The sequence below is a fragment of the Rhinoderma darwinii genome, chromosome 6 (assembly GCF_050947455.1).
Source record: "Rhinoderma darwinii isolate aRhiDar2 chromosome 6, aRhiDar2.hap1, whole genome shotgun sequence".
NCBI lineage: Eukaryota > Metazoa > Chordata > Amphibia > Anura > Rhinodermatidae > Rhinoderma > Rhinoderma darwinii.
Genome location: NC_134692.1, coordinates 12,312,106 through 12,338,673, shown reverse-complemented (window position 1 = coordinate 12,338,673; position 26,568 = coordinate 12,312,106). Strand labels below are relative to the sequence as shown.

General features: G+C 46.3%; 2 protein-coding genes and 1 long non-coding RNA gene across 7 annotated transcripts in view; 2 read left to right on the top strand and 1 right to left on the bottom strand.

The window, feature by feature from the left end:
• LOC142656137 (striated muscle preferentially expressed protein kinase-like) overlaps positions 1-8,551 on the top strand; it is a 70,744-nt gene extending 62,193 nt beyond the window's left edge. Inside the window, exon 16 of the mRNA XM_075831028.1 lies at positions 6,192-8,551. Coding sequence (XP_075687143.1) covers positions 6,192-6,405 — 214 coding nt within the window. The 3' untranslated portion in view covers positions 6,406-8,551. The remainder of the gene's footprint in view (positions 1-6,191) is intronic.
• Positions 8,552-11,114: 2,563 nt separating this feature from the next.
• On the bottom strand, positions 11,115-13,689 carry LOC142655244 (uncharacterized). Its single transcript, XR_012849456.1, has 3 exons — positions 13,546-13,689; positions 12,511-12,585; positions 11,115-11,367 (listed from the first exon to the last, which is right to left on the bottom strand). It is a non-coding gene; the product is annotated as an uncharacterized LOC142655244 (long non-coding RNA).
• Positions 13,690-13,841: 152 nt separating this feature from the next.
• Positions 13,842-24,695, top strand: GMPPA (GDP-mannose pyrophosphorylase A). 5 transcript variants are annotated; one of them, XM_075829141.1, is made up of 14 exons: positions 13,842-13,897; positions 15,399-15,449; positions 16,502-16,599; positions 17,184-17,287; positions 17,967-18,159; positions 18,790-18,849; positions 19,836-19,966; positions 20,125-20,142; positions 21,329-21,460; positions 21,566-21,663; positions 21,774-21,820; positions 23,532-23,624; positions 23,716-23,884; positions 24,270-24,695. In XM_075829141.1, exons 2-14 carry the CDS (start codon positions 15,410-15,412, stop codon positions 24,368-24,370), a joined length of 1,284 nt encoding a protein of 427 aa, XP_075685256.1. In that variant the 5' UTR covers positions 13,842-13,897; positions 15,399-15,409; the 3' UTR covers positions 24,371-24,695. The 5 variants fall into 5 exon arrangements, with proteins under 5 accessions (XP_075685256.1, XP_075685255.1, XP_075685253.1 ...); XM_075829140.1 differs by having other exon boundaries at positions 13,881-13,897; positions 15,310-15,449; XM_075829138.1 differs by lacking the exon at positions 13,842-13,897 and adding an exon at positions 13,998-14,073.
• The last annotated feature ends 1,873 nt before the right edge of the window (positions 24,696-26,568 follow it).

Below are 26,568 nucleotides of genomic sequence, written 5' to 3'. Positions count from 1 at the left end.
CCACACAGGAGAACTGACAGCTCCTCTATACTACACCACACAGGAGAGCTGACAGATCCTCTATACTACACCACACAGGAGAGCTGACAGCTCCTCTATACTACACCACACAGGAGAGCTGCCAGCTCCTCTATACTACACCACACAGGAGAACTGACAGATCCTCTATGCTACACCACACAGGAGAGCTGACAGCTCTTCTATACTACACCACACAGGAGAACTGACAGCTCCTCTATACTACACCACACAGGAGAGCTGACAGCTCCTCTATACTACACCATACAGGAAAGCTGACAGCTCCTCTATACTACACCAAACAGGAGAGCTGACAGTTTCTCTATACTACACCACACAGGGAAGCTGACAGATCCTCTATACTACACCACACAGGAGAACTGACAGTTTCTCTATACTACACCACTCAGGAGAGCTGAGAGTTCCTCTATACTACACCACACAGGAGAGCTGACAGCTCCACTATACTACACCACACAGGAGAGCTGACAGCTCTTCTTTACTACACCACACAGGAGAGCTGACAGATCCTCTATACTACACCACACAGGAGAGCTGACAGCTCCTCTATACTACACCACACAGGAGAACCGACAGCTCCTCTATACTACACCACAAAGGAGAGCTTACAGATCGTCTTTACTACACCACACAGGAGAGCTGACAGCTCCTCTATACTACACCACACAGGAGAGCTTACAGCTCCTCTATACTACACCACAAAGGAGATCTGACAGATCCTCTATACTACACCACACAGGAGAGCTGACAGATCCTCTATACTACACCACACAGGAAAACTGACAGCTCCTCTACACCACACCACACAGAAGAGCTGACAGCTCTTCTATACTACACCACACAGGAGAACTGACAGATCCTCTATACTACACCACACAAGAGAGCTGACAAGTCCTCTATACTACACCACACAGGAGAACTGACAGATACGTCACCACACATGAGAGCTGACAGATCCTCTATTCTACACCATACAGGAGAACTGACAGATCCTCTATACTACACCACACAGGAGAGCCGACAGATCCTCTATACTACACCACACAGGAGAGCTGACAGATCCTCTATACTACACCACACAGGAGAGCTGACTGATCCTCTATACTACACCACACAGGAGAGCTGACTGATCCTCTATACTACACCACACAGGGAAGCTGACAGATCCTCTATACTACACCACACAGGAGAACGGACAGATCCTCTATACTACACCACACAGGAGAACTGACAGATACGTTACCACACATGAGAGCTGACAGATCCTCTATTCTACACCACACAGGAGAACTGACAGATCCTCTATACTACACCACACAGGAGAGCCGACAGATCCTCTATACTACACCACACAGGAGAGCTGACAGATCCTCTATACTACACCACACAGGAGAACTGACAGATCCACTATACTACATTACACAGGAGAGCTGACTGATCCTCTATACTACACCACACAGGAGAGCTGACTGATCCTCTATACTACACCACACAGGAGAGCTGACATCCTCTATACTACACCACACAGGAGAACTGACCGATCCTCTATACTACACCACACAGGAAAGCTGACAGCTCCTCTGTACTACTTCACACAGGAGATATGACAGATCCTCTATACTTCACCACACAGGGAAGCTGACAGATCCTCTATACTACACCACACAGGAGAACGGACAGATCCTCTATACTACACCACACAGGAGAACTGACAGATACGTCACCACACAGGGGAGCTGACAGATCCTCTATACTACACCACACAGGAGAACTGACATATATTCTATACTTCACCACACAGGGAAGCTGACAGATCCTCTATACTACACCACACAGGAGAACTGACAGTTTCTCTATACTACACCACACAGGAGAGCTGAGAGTTCCTCTATACTACACCACACAGGAGAGCTGACAGCTCCACTATACTACACCACACAGGAGAGCTGACAGCTCTTCTTTACTACACCACACAGGAGAGCTGACAGATCCTCTATACTACACCACACAGGAGAGCTGACAGCTCCTCTATACTACACCACACAGGAGAACAGACAGCTCCTCTATACTACACCACAAAGGAGAGCTTACAGATCGTCTTTACTACACCACACAGGAGAGCTGACAGCTCCTCTATACTACACCACACAGGAGAGCTTACAGCTCCTCTATACTACACCACAAAGGAGATCTGACAGATCCTCTATACTACACCACACAGGAGAGCTGACAGATCCTCTATACTACACCACACAAGAAAACTGACAGCTCCTCTACACCACACCACACAGAAGAGCTGACAGCTCTTCTATACTACACCACACAGGAGAACTGACAGATCCTCTATACTACACCACACAAGAGAGCTGACAAGTCCTCTATACTACACCACACAGGAGAACTGACAGATACGTCACCACACATGAGAGCTGACAGATCCTCTATACTACACCACACAGGAGAACTGACAGATCCTCTATACTACACCACACAGGAGAGCTGACTGATCCTCTATACTACACCACACAGGAGAGCTGACTGATCCTCTATACTACACCACACAGGAGAGCTGACATCCTCTATACTACACCACACAGAAGAACTGACAGATCCTCTATACTACACCACACAGGAAAGCTGACAGCTCCTCTGTACTACTTCACACAGGAGATATGACAGATCCTCTATACTTCACCACACAGGGAAGCTGACAGATCCTCTATACTACACCACACAGGAGAACGGACAGATCCTCTATACTACACCACACAGGAGAACTGACAGATACGTCACCACACAGGGGAGCTGACAGATCCTCTATACTACACCACACAGGAGAACTGACAGCTCCTCTATACTACACCACACAGGAGAACTGACATATATTCTATACTTCACCACACAGGGAAGCTGACAAATCCTCTATACTACACCACACCGGAGAACTGACAGTTTCTCTATACTACACCACACAGGAGAGCTGAGAGTTCCTCTATACTACACCACACAGGAGAGCTGATAGCTCCTCTATACTACACCACACAGGAGAGCTGACAGCTCCTCTATACTATACCTCACAGGAGAGCTGACAGCTACTCTATACTACACCACACAGGAGAGCTGACAGCTCCTCTATACTACACCAAACAGGAGGGCTAATAGCTCCTTTATACTACACTACACTACACAGGAGAGCTGACAGCTCCTCCATACTACACCACACAGGAGAGCTGACAGCTCCTCTATACTACACCACACAGGAGAGCTGACAGCTCCTCTATACTACACCACACAGGAAAGCTGACAGCTCCTCTATACTACACCACACCACACAGGAGAGCTGACAGCTCCTCTATACTACACCACACAGGAGAGCTGACAGCTCCTCTATACTACACCACACAGGAGTGCTTACAGATCCTCTATACTACACCACACAGGAGAACTGACAGATCCTCTATACTACACCACACAGGAGAACCGACAGCTCCTCTATACTACACCACACAGGAGTGCTTACAGATCCTCTATACTACACCACACAGGAGAACTGACAGATCCTCTATACTACACCACACAGGAGAACTGACAGATCCTCTATACTACACCACACAGGAGAGTTGACAGCTCCTCTATACTACACCACACAGGAGAGCTGACAGCTCCTCTATACTACACCACACAGGAGAACGGACAGATCCTCTATACTACACCACACAGGAGAACTGACAGATACGTCACCACACAGGGGAGCTGACAGATCCTCTATACTACACCACACAGGAGAACTGACAGCTCCTCTATACTACACCACACAGGAGAACTGACATATATTCTATACTTCACCACACAGGGAAGCTGACAAATCCTCTATACTACACCACACCGGAGAACTGACAGTTTCTCTATACTACACCACACAGGAGAGCTGAGAGTTCCTCTATACTACACCACACAGGAGAGCTGATAGCTCCTCTATACTACACCACACAGGAGAGCTGACAGCTCCTCTATACTATACCTCACAGGAGAGCTGACAGCTACTCTATACTACACCACACAGGAGAGCTGACAGCTCCTCTATACTACACCAAACAGGAGGGCTAATAGCTCCTCTATACTACACTACACTACACAGGAGAGCTGACAGCTCCTCCATACTACACCACACAGGAGAGCTGACAGCTCCTCTATACTACACCACACAGGAGAGCTGACAGCTCCTCTATACTACACCACACAGGAAAGCTGACAGCTCCTCTATACTACACCACACCACACAGGAGAGCTGACAGCTCCTCTATACTACACCACACAGGAGAGCTGACAGCTCCTCTATACTACACCACACAGGAGTGCTTACAGATCCTCTATACTACACCACACAGGAGAACTGACAGATCCTCTATACTACACCACACAGGAGAACCGACAGCTCCTCTATACTACACCACACAGGAGTGCTTACAGATCCTCTATACTACACCACACAGGAGAACTGACAGATCCTCTATACTACACCACACAGGAGAACTGACAGATCCTCTATACTACACCACACAGGAGAGTTGACAGCTCCTCTATACTACACCACACAGGAGAGCTGACAGCTCCTCTATACTACACCACACAGGAGAGCTGACAGCTCCTCTATACTACACCACACAGGAGAGCTGACAGATCCTCTATACTACACCACACAGGAGAGCTGACAGCTCCTCTATACTACACCACACAGGAGAGCTGACAGCTCCTCTATATTACATCACACAGGAGAGCTGACAGATCCTCTATACTACACCACACAGGTGAGCTGACAGCTCCTCTATACTACACCATACAGGAGAGCTTACCGCTCCTCTATACTACACCACACAGGAGAGCTGACAGCTCCTCTATACTACACCACACAGGAGAGCTGACAGATCCTCTATACTACACCACACAGGAGAGCTGACAGCTCCTCTATACTACACCACACAGGAGAGCTGACAGCTCCTCTATATTACATCACACAGGAGAGCTGACAGATCCTCTATACTACACCACACAGGAGAGCTGACAGCTCCTCTATACTACACCACACAGGAGAGCTTACCGCTCCTCTATACTACACCACACAGGAGAGCTGACAGCTCCTCTATACTACACCACACCGGAGAGCTGACAGCTCCTCTATACTACACCACACAGGAGAGCTGACAGATCCTCTATACTACACCACACAGGAGAGCTGACAGCTCCTCTATACTACACCACACAGGAGAACCGACAGCTCCTCTATACTACACCACACAGGAGTGCTTACAGATCCTCTATACTACACCACACAGGAGAACTGACAGATCCTCTATACTACACCACACAGGAGAACTGACAGATCCTCTATACTACACCACACAGGAGAGTTGACAGCTCCTCTATACTACACCACACAGGAGAGCTTCTGTCCTCTATACTACACCACACAGGAGAGCTGACAGCTCCTCTATACTACACCACACAGGAGAGCTGACAGATCCTCTATACTACACCACACAGGAGAGCTGACAGCTCCTCTATACTACACCACACAGGAGAGCTTACCGCTCCTCTATACTACACCACACAGGAGAGCTGACAGCTCCTCTATACTCCACCACACAGGAGAGCTGACAGATCCTCTATACTACACCACACAGGAGAGCTGACAGCTCCTCTATACTACACCACAGAGATGAGCTTACAGCTCCTCTATACTACACCACAAAAGGAGAGCTGACAGATCCTCTATACTACACCACACAGGAGAGCTGACAGATCCTCTATACTACACCACAGAGATGAGCTTACAGCTCCTCTATACTACACCACAAAGGAGAACTGACAGATCCTCTATACTACACCACACAGGAAAACTGACAGCTCCTCTATACTACACCACACTGGAGAGCTGACAGCTCCTCTATAGTATACCACACAGGAGAGCTGTCAGCTCCTCTATACTACACCACACAGGAGAACTGACATGTCTTCTGTACTACACCACACAGGAGAACTGACAGATCCTCTATACTACTCCACACAGTAGGGCTGATGCGTCATCAAATTAGGATAACAGTTCGCTGTTAGATTGTTACAGAATTGACCCCTGGTTTTCTTTTCGTTCGCAGGAGCCGGCCCTCTATACAGGAATGCTTTTCCAACCCCTGGCTCCAGGACGCCTATCTAATGAAGCTCCGGCGACAGACTCTTACTTTTACCACCAACCGTCTCAAGGAGTTCCTGGTGGAGCAACAGAGAAGACGTTCAGACACTGCTACTAAGCACAAAGTCCTGCTCCGCTCCTACCATGGTACACAGCCTACAGCTTCTGTCACCCAGTGACCGTGGGGGAAAGACCTCGACAGTAAATAAGGTGGCCACCGAGCCAGAGGTGCATTCCACTGGAAGAAGTGGGACGCCAGCAGTCCCAGGGAGGAAGGACTGGTCAGAGACTAATCAAAATCAGTAAATACCATGAGTGTATATAGAGAGGACCCCACACAGCCTGGGACATGGGGATTCCTGGAGCACTGCTGGTCAACATACCTCAATAACAGACGTGGGACAGTCCAGTGAGACTGGGTAACAGAGACGAGTATTGAAGTGGGGGCGCATGATGCATGTAACGGACACCCCACTTTCTAAGCAACAAGACATCCTCAGCTGGTACCAGCTCAAGCTTCCCTTCTGGACCTCAGTTCAGTGAGACCTTTGGCACCAACCTTTCTGCTGGAAAATATCTCCTGGATCGTCTTGGACAACCCTTCGTTTACGCAGATCTTTCCAGGAATTCCTGGTTGAATCAAGTGGTCTTAACAATTCAGAGGGGGCTGTAGTTAATCCTCATTTGTTTTTTCTATTAATTTATTTGGAAGATATGATGTCCCCTTGGGGAATATGGGTGACCAGAGATTTTTATTAAAGGGGCAGTGTAGGTATTTATTAATTACATAGCCATAGGTAGCTGTATCCCTGAGATACTTGTTTACAAAAGGATCGGATGTTTTTGGAAACCCCTAAAAAGAGACGACAAATGTAAGCGATGCAGATTTCAAAGAAGAAAACTGAGCAATTTGTGAGGATGATACTGAAATGATGAGGATTGGGGAGGATATGCTGAAGTAATGTGGGTGAACTGGTGAATACGGGGTCTCTACATGTATGAGAGAGAGAACTAAAGATAATGGACAATGGTACAACTTTGGACTTTACATTTGAGGAGTTAATGTGTGTCTCGGTATTTAATTTTAAGCCTTAGTTTATTTTTTGATCACTACTCCTAACATCCTGATTTAGCTAGTACAAAGGAATATTAATTTCTTTATGCTCGGCCCCTTTATATGACCCTTGCATTTTCTCGTGTTGCCATTTTGGAAAACGTGCCTTGGGTCACCATTGGATTATTGCCTTGAACCTAAAGTCTCATCTTCTATTATTACATTGATGACCCCCTCTAAGACCCTGGTGAAGATCAGGCTTGAGAACTGTAAAATGGAAATGTCCCATAATGCTTCCTATTTAGGGTGGAGCCTAGTTGCCACCTGACTGTGCATTACCAACTGATTCTTATGTAGTGAAAGGGGAAAGGAAATACCATAAGGGGGCGGAGCCTGACATCATATCTTCTGGTGTGGGAAAATGTGTGTCAAAGAGTTAACAGCCAGAAGTTGCTATCATGTAGAAACCATATTGTAACAGTGCATACAGAGATGACAAAAGTTTTACAACATGCAGAGGAGGAGCATTTATAAACACTACATGATAGGTGATTTTTAATTTTTGGTTGGAGTTCCCCTTTAAGCGATGCTGCTGTGTTTTCTTCTTTAACTCATTAATTCCTGTCCAAAGTCTCGGATATTTCTGCACCCAACCCCGCACTGTTCTTTTTGCTCCACGCTTGATGTCTGGGTACCAAATTTGCACTTTCAGGGACTATTCATTGAGTTCTCTTTACAGGCTCATACACTAGAAGTCCTCAAAAAACAAAATACCCACTCCCATAGTCAAGAATGAAGGTCTTCTGCACAAATTGTGCGGAATTACATGCGCTTGAATGAAACATGTATGTTGGGTGTTCTATTGGACTCTACTGGAGGGAGGATAAAACTCGAGACATGAGAGTACCGACAGTTGACCGCCCCATTCTCTGGGAGTTACAGACAATCAGGTGGACAATGAGATGTTCTGATAGAAGGACGATTTGATTCTGCTAATCCAGGAAAGGGTGGATGGGCTCCTCCAATGAAAAGTGCCGATTGTACTTTTTTTTGCGGGTGGGCGAATGGTTTTATCCCCCTTCATCCTCCCCACCCAAGCTGCTCTTGAGCTTCTTATTTATTCACTGAAATCTGAAGATGCTTCCTTTTATTTCATAGAATTTGATTTGCTTTCCTGAGTTTGTAATGTCCCCCCATGTTTTTTTTCTTCTGTGTGGAGAAGTTGAGAAGATAAAATAAATATACTGAGGTTGCACGCGTGTGATCTGTACTGGGGAAGCTGCGCTGTTTTCTGTCTATTCTTTCTTTGCATACAGTGGATATACTTGGAGGAGAGGGGGTCCCAAAAAAATTTTAAAAAAATTGGGCCCCTTCATAGTGCTGGTTCTTAACATCATACTATGGTTGCCACCTTTTCCACCCAAAAATACTGGACGGGTTCAGGGTGTTTTTAAAAAAAATAAAAATGCTCCAAAACCACATTTTCCGGATGGAAATCTGAGGCGGATATTCAAATCTGTATCATGCTTCTTCTCTTCTGGATGTTCACAGCGGATTTCACCCTTTTCAATGTAGAATACGTAGGTGAGATCCGCAGCAAAACCTGCAGCAAATTCTGTTGCAGAAGCCCTGCAGAAATGCGGAAAATCTGCAGCATTTGGGCTTGTCCACACGTAGCGGAATTGCTGCGTATATTCCATCCGGCATTGCGGACGGTAAATACGCAGTGGAATACAGTAGCAGCAAAGTGGGTGAGATTTAACAAATCTCCTCCACACGCTGTGTAAAAATTCCGACCAGAAATTGACCTGCGGTGCAATTTTTCGTACCGCAGCATGACAATTCCTGCTGCATTTTTCAGAGGTCATCATCTCCCAGCATTGTGAAAAACGCAACAAAATACGCACCATTTTCTGCAGCAATTCAGTTACTTTCTGTCCCGTGTGAATCCAGCCTTAGGGGTTGTCATTAACCTTTGGCCATTTGTTTGCCAACTATATTGTGATTCTGGAGCAGGTGAGTCTTGTGAAGGTTCAAATACCCAATATATACAATAAATAACTTTTATCAAACACTGATTGACACGTGGGGGTTTTGCGCCTAGATGGTGCCGCTTTCTGGTCTCCATTGGTTTTATCTACCTGCATCTACTCCCTGACGAGGCTGGCACCTGACGCCCTAGTGATAACTATACCGGCAGCATCCTTCCCAATTATCTCCATCTGTAAGGGTATGTCCACACGGCCTATTTTCGGCTGTTTTTTGGGCCGTAAATGGCCGAAAAACAACCGAAAAATCGGAACCAGAAAACCTCCAAATATCTGCCCATTGATTGCAATGGAAAAAATGGCGTTCTGTTCCGATGGGCCGTTTTTTTACGCGCCCGTTTCGAAAAACGGCCGCATAAAAAAACGGCTGCGAAAAAGAAGTGCAGGTCACTTCTTGGGACGTTTTTGGAGAAAACAGCTCCAAAAATGACCGTAAAAAACGCAGCGAAAAAGGGTATGTTCACACGCAAACTCAAAAACGTCTGAAAATACGGAGCTGTTTTCAAGCGAACACGGCTTCTGATTTTCAGACGTTTTTGTAACAACTCGCGTTTTTCGCGGCGTATTTTACGGCCGTTATTGGAGTTGTTTTTCAATGGAGTCAATTAAAAACGGCTCCAAAAACGTCCCAAATAGTGTCCGGCACTTCTTTTTCGCGGGCGTCTTTTTACGCGCCGTATTTTGAAAGCGACGCATAAAATTAAGCCTCGTGGGAACTGAACACCGTAAATCCCATTGCAAGCAATGGGCAGATGTTTGGAGGCGTAATGGAGCTGTTTTTTCAGGCGTTAATCGAGGCGTTAACGGCCTGAATTACTTCTGAAACCACTGCGTGTGAACATAGCCTTATAGTGTTGGGCCTATCCATGCACAAGCCTCCATTTACCATGTCCAACAGAGGAAGCCATCTTTAACCGGACGTACTCACCCTATCTAACGCCTTTTTGTCCTCTCTGTTCACATTTTTCTAGCCTCCGTTTATGCCAAACAGCCAATAGGAAGGGGCGTAGCTACGGGTGTGTAAAGGTAGCAGTCACACTTTGGCTCAGGTGCCTGAGTGGCCCATAAAAAGACACACACCAGTATTATAAATGGCACATGGCAAGTTGATAAATGGCCCGGTTACAGATTTTGCATTGGGGCCAAGACCTTCAAGTTAGGCCAATAGGAAAGAGGGAAAAGCCAGACTGAGCTGGGCCCCCCAGTATATAGAGGTTAGGGGGGCTTAAAATCAAGTCACCTACTGACTTACTTATCGCATCCTCTGGCTAGGCCCCCCTCACTTTTTTAGTTATTAGTCCCGACTCCTTTATCAACTTGCTTGTTCAGCCATGCTCGTGTTATTTCCAGAGAGAGGAGATAAGTGGCTGCCACGAAACCCTATTGCTGCTTATCTCCACAAGGAACAACAAAAAAGATCAGGCTCTTTAATAGCCCAAATCACTACTACTGGGTTTGTCACCCAGCTTTTCTGAATCCTGGATGGCAAATCTGGCGTAAGCAAAGGGTGTATTACTACATACAGTAGTTGCGCAGATATGGGAAAGCCGTGTGGACGCTGTAATGGTGCAGGTATTATTTGATACCCAGCTTTCCCAAAAAGGGAATGACTGTATACAATTTTTAACAGTTTGGAAGCGGACGGCTCAAGGATTTATATTTGCAGTGAATTTTGGTGGGAAATGCAGCTGCAGATTGATGCGGGTGTCAGTAAAGGGTGATACTGTGCATGAAATGAACCAGCGCTTACTGCTGTAACATTCCTTCCAATACATTGCCCCCTCCTTCCCAGGCACGGTCCATGTCTCCCATCCTGAGTCAGGCTCTATATATAACTGGTATGTCCATATGAGGAGGTGATGCTGCCTGCAGTCTCCCGGGGGCGGGCAGGCGGGTGGCGGGTGACAGGTGTTTATTGCTGAGAGTAAACAAATTAAATCTGGCGCTAGTATTTCACACTGGCTGACAGTGCCCGTCCTCACTGCACCGTCCTAGATCCTTCCATGGTGGGAAGACAAAGCTTCAAGAGCCGTCATAACCTGCGTAGAAATGTCTCTGTGTTAAAGAAAAGTTAGGTCCTATTCACACAAGCGTTAGAATACTCAGTGTTTCATCCGGAAAAAAACGGACGATTTCCCATCTGAGTCGAATCGGTATTGTGTCTGAGTGCGTTGTGTTTGTCCACTTTTTACATCTGAACGCATTCGTTTCCACGCGTTTTGGTCCACGCTGCTCTAGCAGGACTTCTCCTTGAAACCCCTCTGTGAAAAATGGACTGCACTCGGATGGCGTCTTTGTGCTGTCCGATTTTTTTTCCATGGACCCATTGAGGGCGAGTGTCGCTGACCTGACGGATTCAGGTCTCACCGCAAGATACAGCTGCTCCATATCCAGGATACAAAGCAGCTGTATCTCAAAAAGTAAAAATTATTTTTAATAAAGTTGCACCAAACACACTGATGGACATTTTTATTAAAAGAAAAAACAAAAAGGTTTTCAAAGGTGTACATAGCCTTTAAAGGGGTTTCCCAGCGTGGCCTTAGTATCGGCTATCAAGATGTGATCTGTGGAAGTCTGAACCCCAGGACTCCCCGATTAGAAGAACCATGCAGTACCCGACACAGCACCATCCATACCTATGTGACTATGGCCGAATCTTCCACCACTCTGCTGATTGGTGGAGGATTCGAGTGTTAGACCCCCCCACCAATCACACTCTGATGGACGATCATAAGGTTATGTTCACACGCAGTGACCATAAACGTCTGAAAATACTGAGCTGTTTTCAGGCGAAAACAGCTCCTGATTTTCAGACGTTTTCGTACCAACTCACGTTTTTCGCGCCGTATTTTACGGACGTTATTGGAGCTGTTTTTCAATGGAGTCAATGAAAAACGTCTCCAAAAACGTCCCAAGAAGTGACATGCACTTCTTTTTCGCGGGCGTCTTTTTAGGCGCTGTATTTTGACAGCGACGCGTAAAATTACACCTCGTGGGAACAGAACATCGTAAAACCAATTGCAAGCAATGGGCAGATGTTTGTAGGCGTAATGGAGCCGTTTTTTCAGGCGTAATTCGAGGCGTAAAACGCCCGAATTATGTCTGAAAACACTGCGTGTGAACATGCCCTTAATGTTAAAACCTAGAAAACCACTTTATCTGCAGAGGATGGAAGATCTTACCCTGCCGCAAACTTCTATGTGATGCTGTAACATGGGGACACCAGCATCAAAAGATATAGGCCGGAAACCTGGTACCTATCAAAAGAGAGAAGAGAATTGAGATCCCCGGATACCTATAAACTCATCACTATTCCTTATTAGATCAACCTTTTTACTATGGAAGAAACCCTAATTGATGTTTTCAACCATAGGAACCTCAAAGATGGTCTTGCCGTTTAAGAGTCTGGGTAACAAACTTCAGGTGCGCGAGCAGGACTAGACCCGTAAAGTTTTCAGTGTAAACAAGAATGTTCCCTTTCACTGACAGGAAACTGAGATCTTGAAAATGTTGAGAAGTTGATACACAAAGTATATTGGAAAGCTGCAGAACTTAGTATTACATTATTAGCCTGGGATAGGCTATCAAGATGTAATCGGTGGGAGTCCAATTACCGTAATAGGACCCCCCTTCCTGTTTAGAAGATTCAGGAAGTGCCCGACACAGCGCCATTCATACCTGCATGATACAGTGTGCACATAGTAGCACCAAAGAGTGCACACTGCAAGATGAAATCTCATTTTGACACCCTGGGGCCAGGCACACAATTTTTCGCCCAGGGTCGGGGCTATACCCATTCATTGTCCGGGAAAAAACAAACAGGGAAGGTGGCAAATCTGGCCAACTTGTGACTGGCACTTATGGCGGGCAAACAGTCCCACAAACTACGGGGAAGGTTTATTAATGCAATTATGCCCGTTTTCTGGTGTAATTTTTGGTGTACACAACGGAGGTGTCTAGAAAGCCGCTCGGTTACTATTTTATGACACAATTTATTTGGGCGGCATGACCTCATCGGGGGGATTTACTGCAAATTGAGGCCAAGAGGAAACTCAATAATGCAGAAAGTGTTCACATTGAGCCCCACATAACCTCCATTATTTCATGAGGAAGGAAAATTTTCCATTCTCACTATTATCTCACGTCTCCATCCGTATCGACTTGACTGCATTTTGCCATTATTTTCACATAACGCAGTTTATTATAATAATCATTACTTTGTTTCTTAGGGTAAATTCACACATCGCGGTCATATTGCGATTTTACCGTGGAGGGGCGTACATAAAAGCTCTAATTATGGATAACAGACACTAAAGGGTTCTGGGGGGGGGGGGGGGAAATGGCCGTGCGTCACGTGATTCATGTTTATTTTGTTTCCTCGAACGTGACGTCTCTAACCGGCCAAGCTGGTTCGTCGTTACCATGGTGACCACGCATCACGTACGACATCACGTGCCGCCTTCCATCCAATCAGATGGCCTCTTATCTAACAAACTACAAATCCCGGCATCCTCCTTCCAGTTGACGTGCCATAGAGCCACTGACGCGGAAGTGGAGAGTGGAGCGCAGGTAACTGTCCTGTATTAATCTTCTTCTAGTAAGGATATTTCGGGTGATGGGGCGCAGAGAAGCAGCGTAGAGCCCGGTCTGTGCGTGTCAGGCGTTATACTGGCTGCACCAGGCTTGTAGTGTAAAGATGACAGCGGCAGCAGGACTACAAGTATCAGCATGTCCTGTCATTGCAGGTGCTTATAGCCCCACAGCTTCTGCAAAGCTATACGATTTGCGAGTATGGGGTATTTTGTAGCTGCTGATGGACTACAACTCCCAACAGGAGTTGGTTACTCTGGTATTTGTAGTTCCTATATTAAAAAAGGATGTTGTGGTTTGTGTAATGAAGAGTTATGCAACTTACTAATAGACTTTGTAGTTCAAATCTTCACCATGTAAAAATGATCTGCTTGCTGACATTGAATGGAAACATTGTTTACATAAGGGGCTGAAGACCCTATACAGGCCTAATACCTCTGATAGCTGAGGGTTTGTTACAATCAAAGGCGGCGCCATGATGCAAAATCTATAACCGGCCTCCCTTCCCTAAATATCACTTATCGTTTACAGCATTACTGTGATCTTGGGTGGCAGAAATGCCACTGCCCCCCCCCCCCCATAGGTACCAGGGCCAGATGTGACCGCAACCTATGCATCCCCTATAGTGGTGCCCCTGGTTACAAACAATCCTCTGTGAGATAAACACATCAGCAGTGCCAATCTCCCTCCTGCCCTGATCGTTTGTTACAATGTATCAGTCCAGATTTTTTTTAATCTCACAGGGAGTTGTCTAGACTGGATACGTTTGCAGCAAACCCTCAGCTTAGGTCTCTACAGAGACTGGATGTAAAAAAGAATGTTACCATTTACTGACAGCAAGCAGAGATCATGAAAATTATGATTTTAAACAAAAATTGTATTCGAAAGTTACATGACTTTTCATTATATAATGATTTGACTTTTTTTACATAAAGTTGGAGAACCCCTTTACGGTCCGGGCTCCTGGATGTTACTCTGTGACTGTTGTGCTGAGGCTCTTACGCCCGCATGGCACCAACCACAATACCCAGGTCCCCCCTGTGTCCACTGCTAATACCGTATAACCTGCCTGTAGGGCCCCATGCACACGACCGTAAAAAAATCTTTGCAATTACGGACCCGTGCGGTTCTATTGGGCGCGGACACCCTTCTGTATCGCTGCTAGAACCGTGCCGGGAATTATGGCGCATGTCCTAGTTTTCTATTTTAAGTGCGGTGCTCCCATACCTTGAATGGGAGAACGGCCTGAAAATGCAGGCCGCCCGTGCCCGCAATCGCAGGCCGTGATTACGGGCACTTAGACTGATATATAATGGTGTCTTACGCCTCTCGTTCTCCCGCTGTTCTGAAACTACAACTCCCAACATACCCTGCCAGCCTTTGTTCTGCAGTCTTTCAGGTCCGGCTCTGTCTTTGATCGCACCGTCTGGACGTCGCCCCCTTCTTACGTTTGTCTTTGTTCTTCGCTCGCTTGTTTTAGACGCTGCAGAAATGTTGAAAGCCGTTATCTTGATTGGGGGCCCACAGAAGGGTGAGTAGGTCACACGTTAACGGTAACGATTGTACGTTCATCCACTTTAATGTGTAATTTTGCAACCGTTTCTCCGTTGAATTAAAGAAAAAAAAAAAAGAAACTTTGGAAATCATTTTAATTTAGAATCTACTGTTTAGTGTATGCAGCTCCTATGCAGACCTATGTGTCTCCATAGTTACAGACTACAAACAAACTGATCCTGCAGTCATGTGTTACTCCGCTCCCTCTGCTTCTTGCTACTGATTGTAGGAGGCAGAGAGAACCGATGACCACATGACTGCAGGATCAGACTACAGTTTATTTGTAGTCTGTAACTATGGAGACGCTTTTTTTTTTTTTTTGTCTTTTAGACATGCTGCTATTTTTAGTTCGCATTGTTTAAAGGGTTCAGTGCATAAATGTATTTATTTTTTAAAACCGCTTATGGATCCACCGTCGCAACCCGGTCCCTTGCTAGTTTCTTCTTCCTTCTGCTGCAGGGAATACGTTTCGAAACAGGGACATATGAATGGCAAAACGGGAGCGGCGGCGGATTTGTGAGGTTTAATCCCCATTGTGAACCGTATTAAAAATATATTTTTTTATGCGCTGGACTTCCCCTTTAAGGTGGCCCTCTAGGGGAAAAAGCTGGAAATGCATCTCTTTCCTAAGGGCAGGTGCCAACCAAACACTTAGCTCGTCCATACCGTTCTGGAGATCCATGGGGGGGTCTTCATGCGGGCGGTTCCTAAGCAGCGGTTGTCTGGCGCTGTCCTTGAGCCTGTACAAGAAGGAACTCTCACCGGCAGCTGCGCTGAAGGAAACGCCGTTGTGAGGACGCTCATGGGTCTTCAGATCAGCCGGGACTAGGTAAGTATAACTTTGTGGTTGGCGAATTAAAAGCTACATTTTTTAACGAAGAGTTCTGCAGTTTTCTAATATACTCGTGTATCAATTCCTCACCATTCACAAGATCTGCTTGCTGTCAATGAACGTGAACATTCTTGTGAGGAGTCCTGGTCCTGTTTATATGTATCCGGGGACCTAAATTCTCTTCTCTCTTTTGATAGGTACCAGGTTCCGGCCTTTATCTTTTGAGGTTCCTAAGCCGCTGTTTCCCGTTGCTGGTGTCCCCATGTTACAGCATCACATAGAAGCTTGCAGCAAGGTAAGATCTCCCATCTACAGATAAATGTTTTTTTTAGGCTACTTAATCTTTTGATCGTCAATCAGATTGTGATTGGTGGGGGGGGGGGGGTCTAACCCTCGGAAACCTCCACCAATCAGCAGAGTGGGCTGTGGTGCACCTACTAGTACTGCAGGAATGGGGCTGAGCTGCAGTACGAGCCTCAGCCCCACCGGTCTGGATGTAGCTGTTTCGGGTACTGCAGGGGGTCCTGGGGTACGGAGAAAAGTTGTCTCATCATGAGAACCCCTTTAATATTAGAGCCGGCACATCGATCCGTGTGCTGCAAATCCGGCTCCCGAGACCCCGACAAACGGCAGATTTTGTTGAGGAAGTTGCTCAGAAGCTGCAGGGGAAATGTAATATTACATGGCGGCCGTTCAATTGAATGACTGTCCGTTTAATACAGGGACCCCTCTCTGACCTCATATGCCCTAATAGGTCATATGGAAAGGGGTATTCGAGGGGAGGCAACCCCCAAAAGGGCTTTCTGGTTCCGGTTCTTCCACAGCAGCGTAACCGTACTGCTATTATACCGCACTATTAATGAACTCTCGGCCTCATAGGTGCCCAACCTGAAGGAGATCTTACTGATAGGATTTTACCAGCCCAACGAGGCACTGAGCCGCTTCCTTGTCACCGCACAGCAAGAGTTTAAAGTGGCGATCAGGTGAGAGGTCTCATTTCTTTATTTCCAGACAGGTGAATGATTTAAAGGGCTCCTCTACCTGTTCTCATAAGGCAGAGCTCCGCTTCTGAACACACTGCACTGTTTTCGAATTGCGTCATGTTTTATTTCCTAGTCCCATCCAGAGCTGCATTCACAGTTCTGCTTGTTGCCACTTGGAACCTGTCAGCGCTATGCTGACAGACACGCCCCTTACACTAAGTTGAGCTTATATAATGTAGTGCACTATGTATGATGCAGTTTTATGTGGGTAAAGTTGTTTTTTTTTTTTGGGGCATGAGAATACAGAAGAAGTCTCCCACAATGCACCTCATCAGACAAGGAACCCGCCGGGAAATGGGCGATCCTGCAGCCTTGGATTTGAAAGATAAACTAAATATAAGTAAAGCAAAATTGGAACATAACATAATACCCTGTACAGATACTGAGCAGCAGGGGGCGACAGAGACCCGTGAGAACTGGCAACCTCATAGCTAATGGGGAAAGAGGCAACATTTTGAATGCTGCTCTGGATGTGACTGGAGTATGACATAATTTTACTTATGATCAGTGCAAGATTAAAGTCACCTGACACGATATACAGATTCTAACTGTAAATTTGTGTTGATAAGCGGCAGCATTTAGTTATATTAGAGACCCCCTACATCCATCCTCTTGGCAGGTATCTGCAGGAATTTTCAGCCCTGGGCACAGGAGGAGGCATCTATCACTTCCGGGACCAGATCCTCTCCGGGGGGCCGCAGGCGTTCTTTGTGATGAATGCAGATGTTTGCTGTGAGTTCCCTCTGCTACAGATGTTGGAGTTCCAGAAGCAACATGAAGAGACGCACAGATACGTCATGCTGGGAAACACGGTACGGAGTGCAAATAGTTAACCCCTGCAATGACTGTGTATGGATAATGTAGAGCGCCGACTGCGGGGGGGTTGTGACGCTCCACCTGCGCTCTAGTCAGATCCGACATCTTTGCACTTTATGACCTTGTTTGTTATTTTCACTTCTTCTTGTTTTTATTCTCCTGTTAATCTTCATGGACATAACACACTGCTGTTGATGGATCTTAATGTTAATGTGATGACCTGTGGGTTTAATTGACCCCTAAATATCCAATGCAAACTGGCTTATTAACCCATTTCAATTAGTCTGATTAACACATGAATATGTAATGCCTGATCGGTTAGGCCCGTACGTGCGACAAAATATTTCAGCGTTCAGCTCATACGTCGCACCTAATGGTAGCGAATGTGGTCGTGTTGCAACCCGCAAGTTGCCGCAACCGTGACATAATAATCCAAACCTGCCGGATTTCTGCACGACTACATTCATTATCAGAAGGTGCAACTGTCAGCGCGACATTTGCGACCTTCGTGTCGCGCGGCCACAAGTCGCCGTGTAAGCCTAACCTTAATGAGGATGAAACCTGAACCATTTGCTGCATATGAATATGTACAGAGCGGATATAAGAAATAACTCCATATCTTGCAGGCGAATAGGACACAGTCTCTGAATTACGGCTGCATCGTGGCGAAGGCCGATACCCAGGAGGTAATGGGCACTGACAGGACAGCGGGGGAAGGGTATATTTTATGACATGACATTGTGTGACTATAATCAAGCTGAATTCTGGATTGCACAAGATTAACAAAGTTCTCTAATCATGACGTCATTTCCACCCTTGATTAACGTCATTCCGATAGTCTGGAATTCCCTATTATTGATGTTTTACCCTATTAATTCCTCCCCCCTTAATTAATGACATCCATCATCTGTGGATTGCTATTCTTAATTTTAAGTGAATGTCCACTATTAAACACAATTTTTCGATAAATAGATCCATCGTCCTGTACTAATTAATTTTCTAACCTTTAGCTAAATTTTTTTATTTTATAGAGCTACAAATCCCCTGTAGTAAAAATAATTCTGACTGCAGCCGCCACTAGGGGGAGCTCAATGCACTTATATTTATACTGCACCCTTTGAACTCCATAATAAATCAGTATGTAGTGAGCTCCCCCTAGTGGTGACTGCAGATAGACAGACAGGATTTTATCATTGAACTCTATAGTTGTGTGCATGGAAACAGGGGATTCAGACTACTGACCCCTATAATGATACATTATAAAATTATTTAGCACAGAATTTTGGGTCCAAAAATGAAATCATGTTAAAAGTTGGACATTTCACTTTACGGTCACACGGGTCGGATAAGTTGCGTAAAAGCACGCAGCGTATCCGCCCTGTGCGACGCAGGGAATTCCGGGTGAAAAACCGCCCCAAACTGTGGTGCAGTTCTTCACCTGGATTGTCCGCTGCGAAAAACGGCAGCACTTAGCCGGCATGCTAGAAGGCTGGCCTCCAGGAGACCGCTGCAGCCTGTGATTGGCTGCAGCGGCGGTCACATGAGATGAAGCGTCGTCCAGGCCTCCCCCCTGGGATGAAACGTCATCCCAGGAGGCCGCGCTGGAGGGAGGAACACCCACTTCTGGGTAAGTATGAGATTTAAAAAAAATTTTTGCACTTGTCCTCCGCAGGTCCTGCATTACGTGGAGAAGCCCGGCACATTTGTCAGCGACATCATCAACTGCGGCATCTATCTCTTCTCACCATCCATATTCCAGCACATTGCAGAGGTTTTCAAACACAATCAGCAGGACTTGCAGCTGTGAGTGCCCCCTCCATCCGTGCGCGGACACCCCCTTATATCCCCTCCTCTGCAGAGTCTTCCTATTTCTTTTATCACTTCCTCATGTTCATTCATTCTTCTTCTTTTTTTTCCTCCTCTGCCTCTATGTCCCTTGTACCTCCTGCATGTGCGGCCAGTTGTTCCTCCTGCATCAGGTGAGTGCGGTGTGTGTGGCACGGGCACGTGGCATGAGCACCCGAGTGACCACCGTGGTGATGGCAGTTTAGACCTATCATGTTTGGCTTCAACGCTCACCAGCTCCTCACCTGTTCACTCCTCACAACCATTTCTTCTACAACTTTTGGCCTTCCTCTTGTCATTCATGTCCAACCTTATAGGCTGGTGTTAGGCGGGTATGATGGACGATGATTACCTAACTTTATGTTTTAAGAAAAGCTGGGTGACTACCAATATGGCTGCCGCGGCCGGTCCCATAGAGGTTGTCACCCAAATGTCATAGCATCCCGCTCATAATGCTGCGACACAGGAGTGAGGGATGTCATGGAAATGTTGCTTTCTCACCGTAGACGTTTATGGTGTCGACTAGATAGTGGGGGGTGGTCTGACTGATGGGACCCCCCCCACTGATCCCAAGAACAGGGATGTCTGATTCCCATTCTAGTAGGAAAACTGACCACTCTGTCAAAGTAAATAGATCCAGAAGCAGCCGAGGGGGCGTGTTTGGCGTTCGTACAGGATAACTTCTCCACTGAGAACGGGCCCTGGCTTTTGGCGTTGTGAGGGTCCCATCAGTTAAGACCCCCTATGATCTGACTTCCGTGATCTGTACGATCAAAATGCCATTATAATACTGGGGTGGGAAAACCTTTCCAATTGTGAAGGCTACGGCATATCCCACTATATAGGCAAAGGACCCCATTGTAAAAAAAAACAAAAAAAACGTAAAACCGCACGGTATACGTTTTTTTTTTTTTTTTACTGTATCACTTTGTATAGAATAATGTAGTCTAGTACGCTATTCCATACTTCAAATACTTTAGGCTGATGCATACCGGCCCATCCTATGCCAAAATGACACTTCTGGGATACGCCGGGTAAACGGTGGCCTATGGAAGCGTTCGGAGTATGCGCTTATGAACGTAGAGCTCAGGCATGATGTGAACAGAGCCTTACTTACTACTATATACTGCCTTCTATGCACCACCTCTCCCACAATACAGAACGTCCGCTGCACACACAGAGCAAGCAAGTGGCAGCAGTGAGATGTCATATACATCCTGAGAGCTAACAGGAAAGCAGCAGACTCCTGAATGTCAGTTATTTAGCACTTTTTCATTGCTGGTTTTTTACCCTTTTCTTTTCATATATATTTTTTTTCAGTGAGGAGAACTCCAGCTGGCAGCGGACAGAGGTGATCCGGTTGGAGCAGGACATTTTCACTGCACTGGCCGGGCGAGGACAGCTCTATGTCTATAAAACAGACGGCTTCTGGAGTCAGATTAAGTCCGCGGGGTGAGTGTGAGCTCTTACACACATATAAGACAATCGTTCATACGAGAAATGGATCGGACACACAACCTGCCATTCACTTCTGCGTGTTGCCCCCTCTTCTACCAGCTCAGCCATTTACGCCAGCCGTCTGTATCTGAACCAGTATCACATAACGCATCCTGAGAGATTGGCGCACAACGAGGAGGGATCACCAATCATACTGGGTAAGTACTATTATTGAAGGTTGGCAATATTGTAGGGGTGCACTTTTCTGCTTCTCTGTAATATACATTCCCCGGTCTCTGTAGAAACCTAATTTTTTTTTCTTTTTAAGGAAATGTGTATATTCATCCCACGGCCAATGTGGATCCGACTGCTGTGGTGAGTGTCTGTTGTGTACTGGTGTTAATGAAGTGGTTTCTGGCATGTTTAGCTAATAACGGGGGTGGGGATACACTCTGGCCTAATGTCATGTGCATTACTCTACACTATGGCGTCGTAGGCTCTCTGTGTACCCCATTATGGTACCATATTGCATGGAATCAGACATAAAAAAAAAGCCTCCAGATACAATCAGAGGTAGAGTAGAGCCCCATTAAAGTCTATTGGTGCCGTATTATGGCTCTGTGCTGAGCCCGAGCTGTATCTGGAGCACCACAGACTCCTCGTTGACATCAATAGTCTCTTTGAATGGCCAGTGTGATTGTGATCCGTCGGGTCCCTCCCTGTCACTTGTCTCATCCTTTTTATGACGTAACGGAAGGGTCTTGTTTGTTGGATTGAGAGTTTTCGACATGTAGGGACAACTTGTTTGATAATCAAGCGCCGCTGATCCTCAGGATTACTGCTTATCTCCCTGATAGTTATTGACTGGTGACTGCATTTGATCGGTGACTAGATTTGATTTTTTCTTAAATATGATGTATATTTTTGCAACCATATATATATATATTTTTTTTTTATTGCTCCAATTCGGCTATAATAAAAAAAAAAAAAATCAGTAGTTTTGCAAAGCCTTGATTTATAAAAAACAACAAACTACCGTTTTGTGTATACAGCTCCTTTACAGACTACAAACAAACCCGGTGTAGGCTGATCCTCAAGTCATGTTGAGGGTATGTTCACACGCACTAATTACGGACATAATTCGGGCGTTTTTGCCCCAAATTACGTCCGAAAATAGCGCCTCAATAGTGCTGACAAACATCTGCCCATTGAAAGCAATGGGCTGACGTTTGTCTGTTCACACGAGGCGTAATTTACGCGCCGCTGTCAAATGACGGTGCGTAAATAGACGCCCGCGTCAAAGAAGTGACCTGTCACTTCTTTGGTCGTAATTGGAGCCGTTACTCATTGACTCCAATGAATAGCAGCGCCAATTACGTCCGTAATGGACGCGGCGTTCAAGCGCCTGCACATGCCGTTACGGCTGAAATTACGGGGATGTTTTCAGGCTGAAACATCCCCGTAATTTTCAGCCGTTACGGACGCCCTCGTGTGAACATACCCTAATCCACTCTCTCTGCTCCTTTTACACGGGCCAATCATTGGGCAAACGTTCGTTCATGTGAACGCTCGTTCCCGATCATCCGGTGTAAACAGGGCAACGATCAGCCGCTGAACGAGCAAATGCTGGATCATCGGCTGATCGTTTGTTCAGCATCAAATATCATTGTTATCGGCAGTACATCTCCGTGTGTAAACAGGGGGACGAGCTGCCGACGTGATAGAAATGTATGAGGTCGAGCGATCGCAGTAATGAGCACTCGTTCCCATTCGTTACTGATCCTTGTGAAAGGAGCAAATGAACGCCGATCACCGAGCTGTCTCGTTGATCGCTGCTCTTTTACGCGGCCCATGTTGGGCCGTGTAAGAGGACCCTTGATGGAGAAGTCTAGAAAAATGAAGGTTCCGAGTGGAACATGACTGGAGGATCATGTAGTCTGTAACCATGGAGACACATGGGTCTGCAGTGGAGCTGTATACACAAAAAGGTAGGAGTATTTAATACAAGACTTAAATGGCATTTTCCATTGCTGTTTTTTTTTTTTTTTTTTTTTTTATTCAATCTCCACCTTTCTGTTCCTCACAGCTGGGCCCCAATGTCTCTATCGGTATGGGAGTGACAATCGGCGCCGGGGTCCGGGTGAGAGAATCTATTATTTTACATGGCGCGGTGCTGCAGGTAAGTGTCTCTCCCGCCGGCCCTGAGGCCTCACAATATCTTGGAGTTTGTTTCTATAGGGCTGACACACAATCTCCGTGTTGCTCCGCAGGATCACAGCTGCGTCCTGAACACCATCGTCGGCTGGGACAGTAGCGTTGGACGGTGGGCTCGTGTGGAAGGGACACCCAGTGACCCAAATCCTAATGACCCTTATGCCAAAATAGACAGTGAAACCCTGTTCCGGGAAGGGAAGCTCACGCCTTCAATCACAATTCTGGGTAAGTCACTTTGACAAATTATTGAAAAATGTTTTGCACACAAATGAAGTGGCGGGTGAGATGGAAAGCGCAGGACGGTGGAATAAAGGGTTACATTCTGCAGCTCTGAACAGGAACTGTGTAGGTCTAGATACCTGTGAATTGTTTCGCAATAAATGTAAATATGCTACATTAGGTCTTGTGCTCTAGTTGCACCAAAAGCTGCACGGGGGGAGGGAGGAAGGAAGGAAGGAAGGAATGGTTAGGCCTCGTGCACATGAGCGTAATGTTTTATATTTACTGTGTGCAAATATGACTCTTAGTGCATCCAAATTTTAGCGATTGAAGGCATTAGGGCTACAAACATTCTGTATAACATTCATTACCATTCTGGTTTCTCCTCAAGGCTGTAACGTCTCCATCCCCGCAGAGGTCGTGATCCTGAACTCCATCGTCCTCCCACACAAGGAGTTGAGTCGCAGCTTTAAGAATCAGATTATTCTATAGTTTGGGGACATTTCGAGCTGCGCTCGGGGCCTGGACTCCTCTCTATGTACAGCGGCCCTTCCAGCACACGAGGGATCTGTCCAAGTGATCCCTGGAGCTGCCGCAGCCAGAGATCAGAGGGGTCGGTCTCCTTCCAGGCAGTGGGATCCTAGCAGAGACGCGACAAAACGCTAGTGGCAACGCTCTGTACACATCGACCCGGGGGTGTCCTTATTGCAATTGTAATTTAAATCAGATACAGAACTGTCTGCAGGCCTAGTCCTCGTCCGCCTCATCATCCTCATCATCTGTTCATATTAACTCATTAAAGGTTATGTTTGGAGAAGTAATTTGTGCACTTTTTGTCCGTCCCCTCCATTCTCTTCCTCTGTAAGGCTACATGCACACGTTGCGTATTTTTGCTGGCAAGAAATTTGCAGGAAAAAAACTGCACCTGGAGGTGCATTTGATTTGTTTTTCGGTGTGGTTTTTAGGTTTTGATGCATAAATCGCAGCATTTTAATGCGAGTTTTGGTGCGACTTTCCTCTGCACTCGGCTGATAGAATTCATAAGCAGAAACAAGACAAATGGACATTCTGCAGCTTTTAGAATCCGCGCCGCAGGTCAATTTATGTGCAGAGACAATTGCAGGAGAAAAATGTGGATCATTCCAGGGGCGCTGCTGTGTGGTGAGAATAATTGGGAGCGAAATCCAGAGGTATTGATAAGTTCAATTTAATTGCATGAGTGGCTACGCGTTTCAACGACGGACAGTCGTCTTCATCAGGCCATGTATATATTACAAGTAACAAAGCTTATATGTAGGTTGGAATTTATGTGCAGGGAAACCACGAGATTTCCTGGAAACTCAGTCTATGCTGCTACTGTATTACACTGCGGTTTTGCCGTACGCAAATACACACGGAAAAAACGCACGTAACACTCATTGTGTGCGATGACTCTTAGGCTATATCTACCTGGGAGGATTGGCCGCAGCATTTTGTGCTGTTTCGCATTAAACATCCAGAACGAGCATCCTGCACATCAGAAAACCTGGAGCTCCGATTTCCATCCAGTAAATGTTCAGCGTCACTTCGATGAAATTTGTTCAAATCTCATCCAGGGCTGGGACTCTGCAGCATTTTCCTGTGTGAATCCTGCTTAAGACTGAAATCTTGCATACGGATAAACTTCTGCGCTACCTGGCCGACCCATTAAGGGCAAATGCACACGATGCAAGTGGCAGCGTAAGGCCTTATTCACGTGTATTACGTCCGTGCTACGCACATGGAAATCAAGTCAAGGGGGCCGATCTGACAGGTTGATTTTCACGCAGCGTATATCCGCTGCGTAAAACTCATGACATGTCCTATACTTGCCCGTGTTTCGTGCAGCACGCACCTATTGAAGTCAATGTACATTAGCCACAACTTTTGCGCACGCAAAACAGACATGTTCGTGTGAATAAGGCCTAATACCGTACCAGAAAAGTAAGGCTGGGTTCCCACGGGACAAACGATGCGTAAAAATAAATGAATCACACTGTGTCCGATTTGGAACCTGACGGATATTCCATCCGGAAAAAAATTCTGCTGCGGAAGAAAGCCGTTCATCCTTACCCCCTCCCTCCAGACGTCCGCTCCGGCCTCCCTGGATGACGGTGTAGCCTGTGATTGCCTGTAGTAGTCACATGGGCTGCCACATCATCGCAGGAGGCCGGACTGCAGGAAGGAGAGGGTTCTGGGTAAGTCTTGTTTTTCTTCCAGCGCTGCGACTTTTGCAGCGTACATGCGATTATACCACAAAAGTCGCAATGCTTGGCTTTCTGTTGCAACAAAAATGCAGCATGTCCACTCGTCAAATTGACATGCTGCGCCGTCAAGTCAAAGTTTTCTGCTGCGTTTGGCGCGCCCTGCCGTTGCTAGGGCAACGGATCCGTCAAAAAGGACGACACACGGAAGCCTTTTTTTAGTGTGCTGTCAGTTTTTTTTGACGGACCCATTGACTTCTATGGGCCCCACGGTCACGGGATCACTGACCAAACTAGGACATGCTCTACTTTTGGACGGAACAACGGATCAGTCAAACTAACGGAAGTGTGCATGGACCCATTGAAATGAATGGGTCAGGGTGCTATCAGTGACAAAAACGGATCTCACCCTGAAGGAAAAGACTGAAGTGGGCATGAGGCCTTAGGCTGGGTTCACACGACCTATTT

Coding starts and splice junctions, on each gene's coding strand:
- GMPPA (XM_075829138.1), top strand. CDS start 14,025: ATGACAGCGGCAGCAGGACTACAAGTATCAGCATGTCCTGTCATTGCA. Junction 21,821..23,531: donor ATGTGGATCCGACTGCTGTG/GTGAGTGTCTGT, acceptor TGTTCCTCACAG/CTGGGCCCCAATGTCTCTAT. Junction 23,625..23,715: donor TACATGGCGCGGTGCTGCAG/GTAAGTGTCTCT, acceptor GTTGCTCCGCAG/GATCACAGCTGCGTCCTGAA.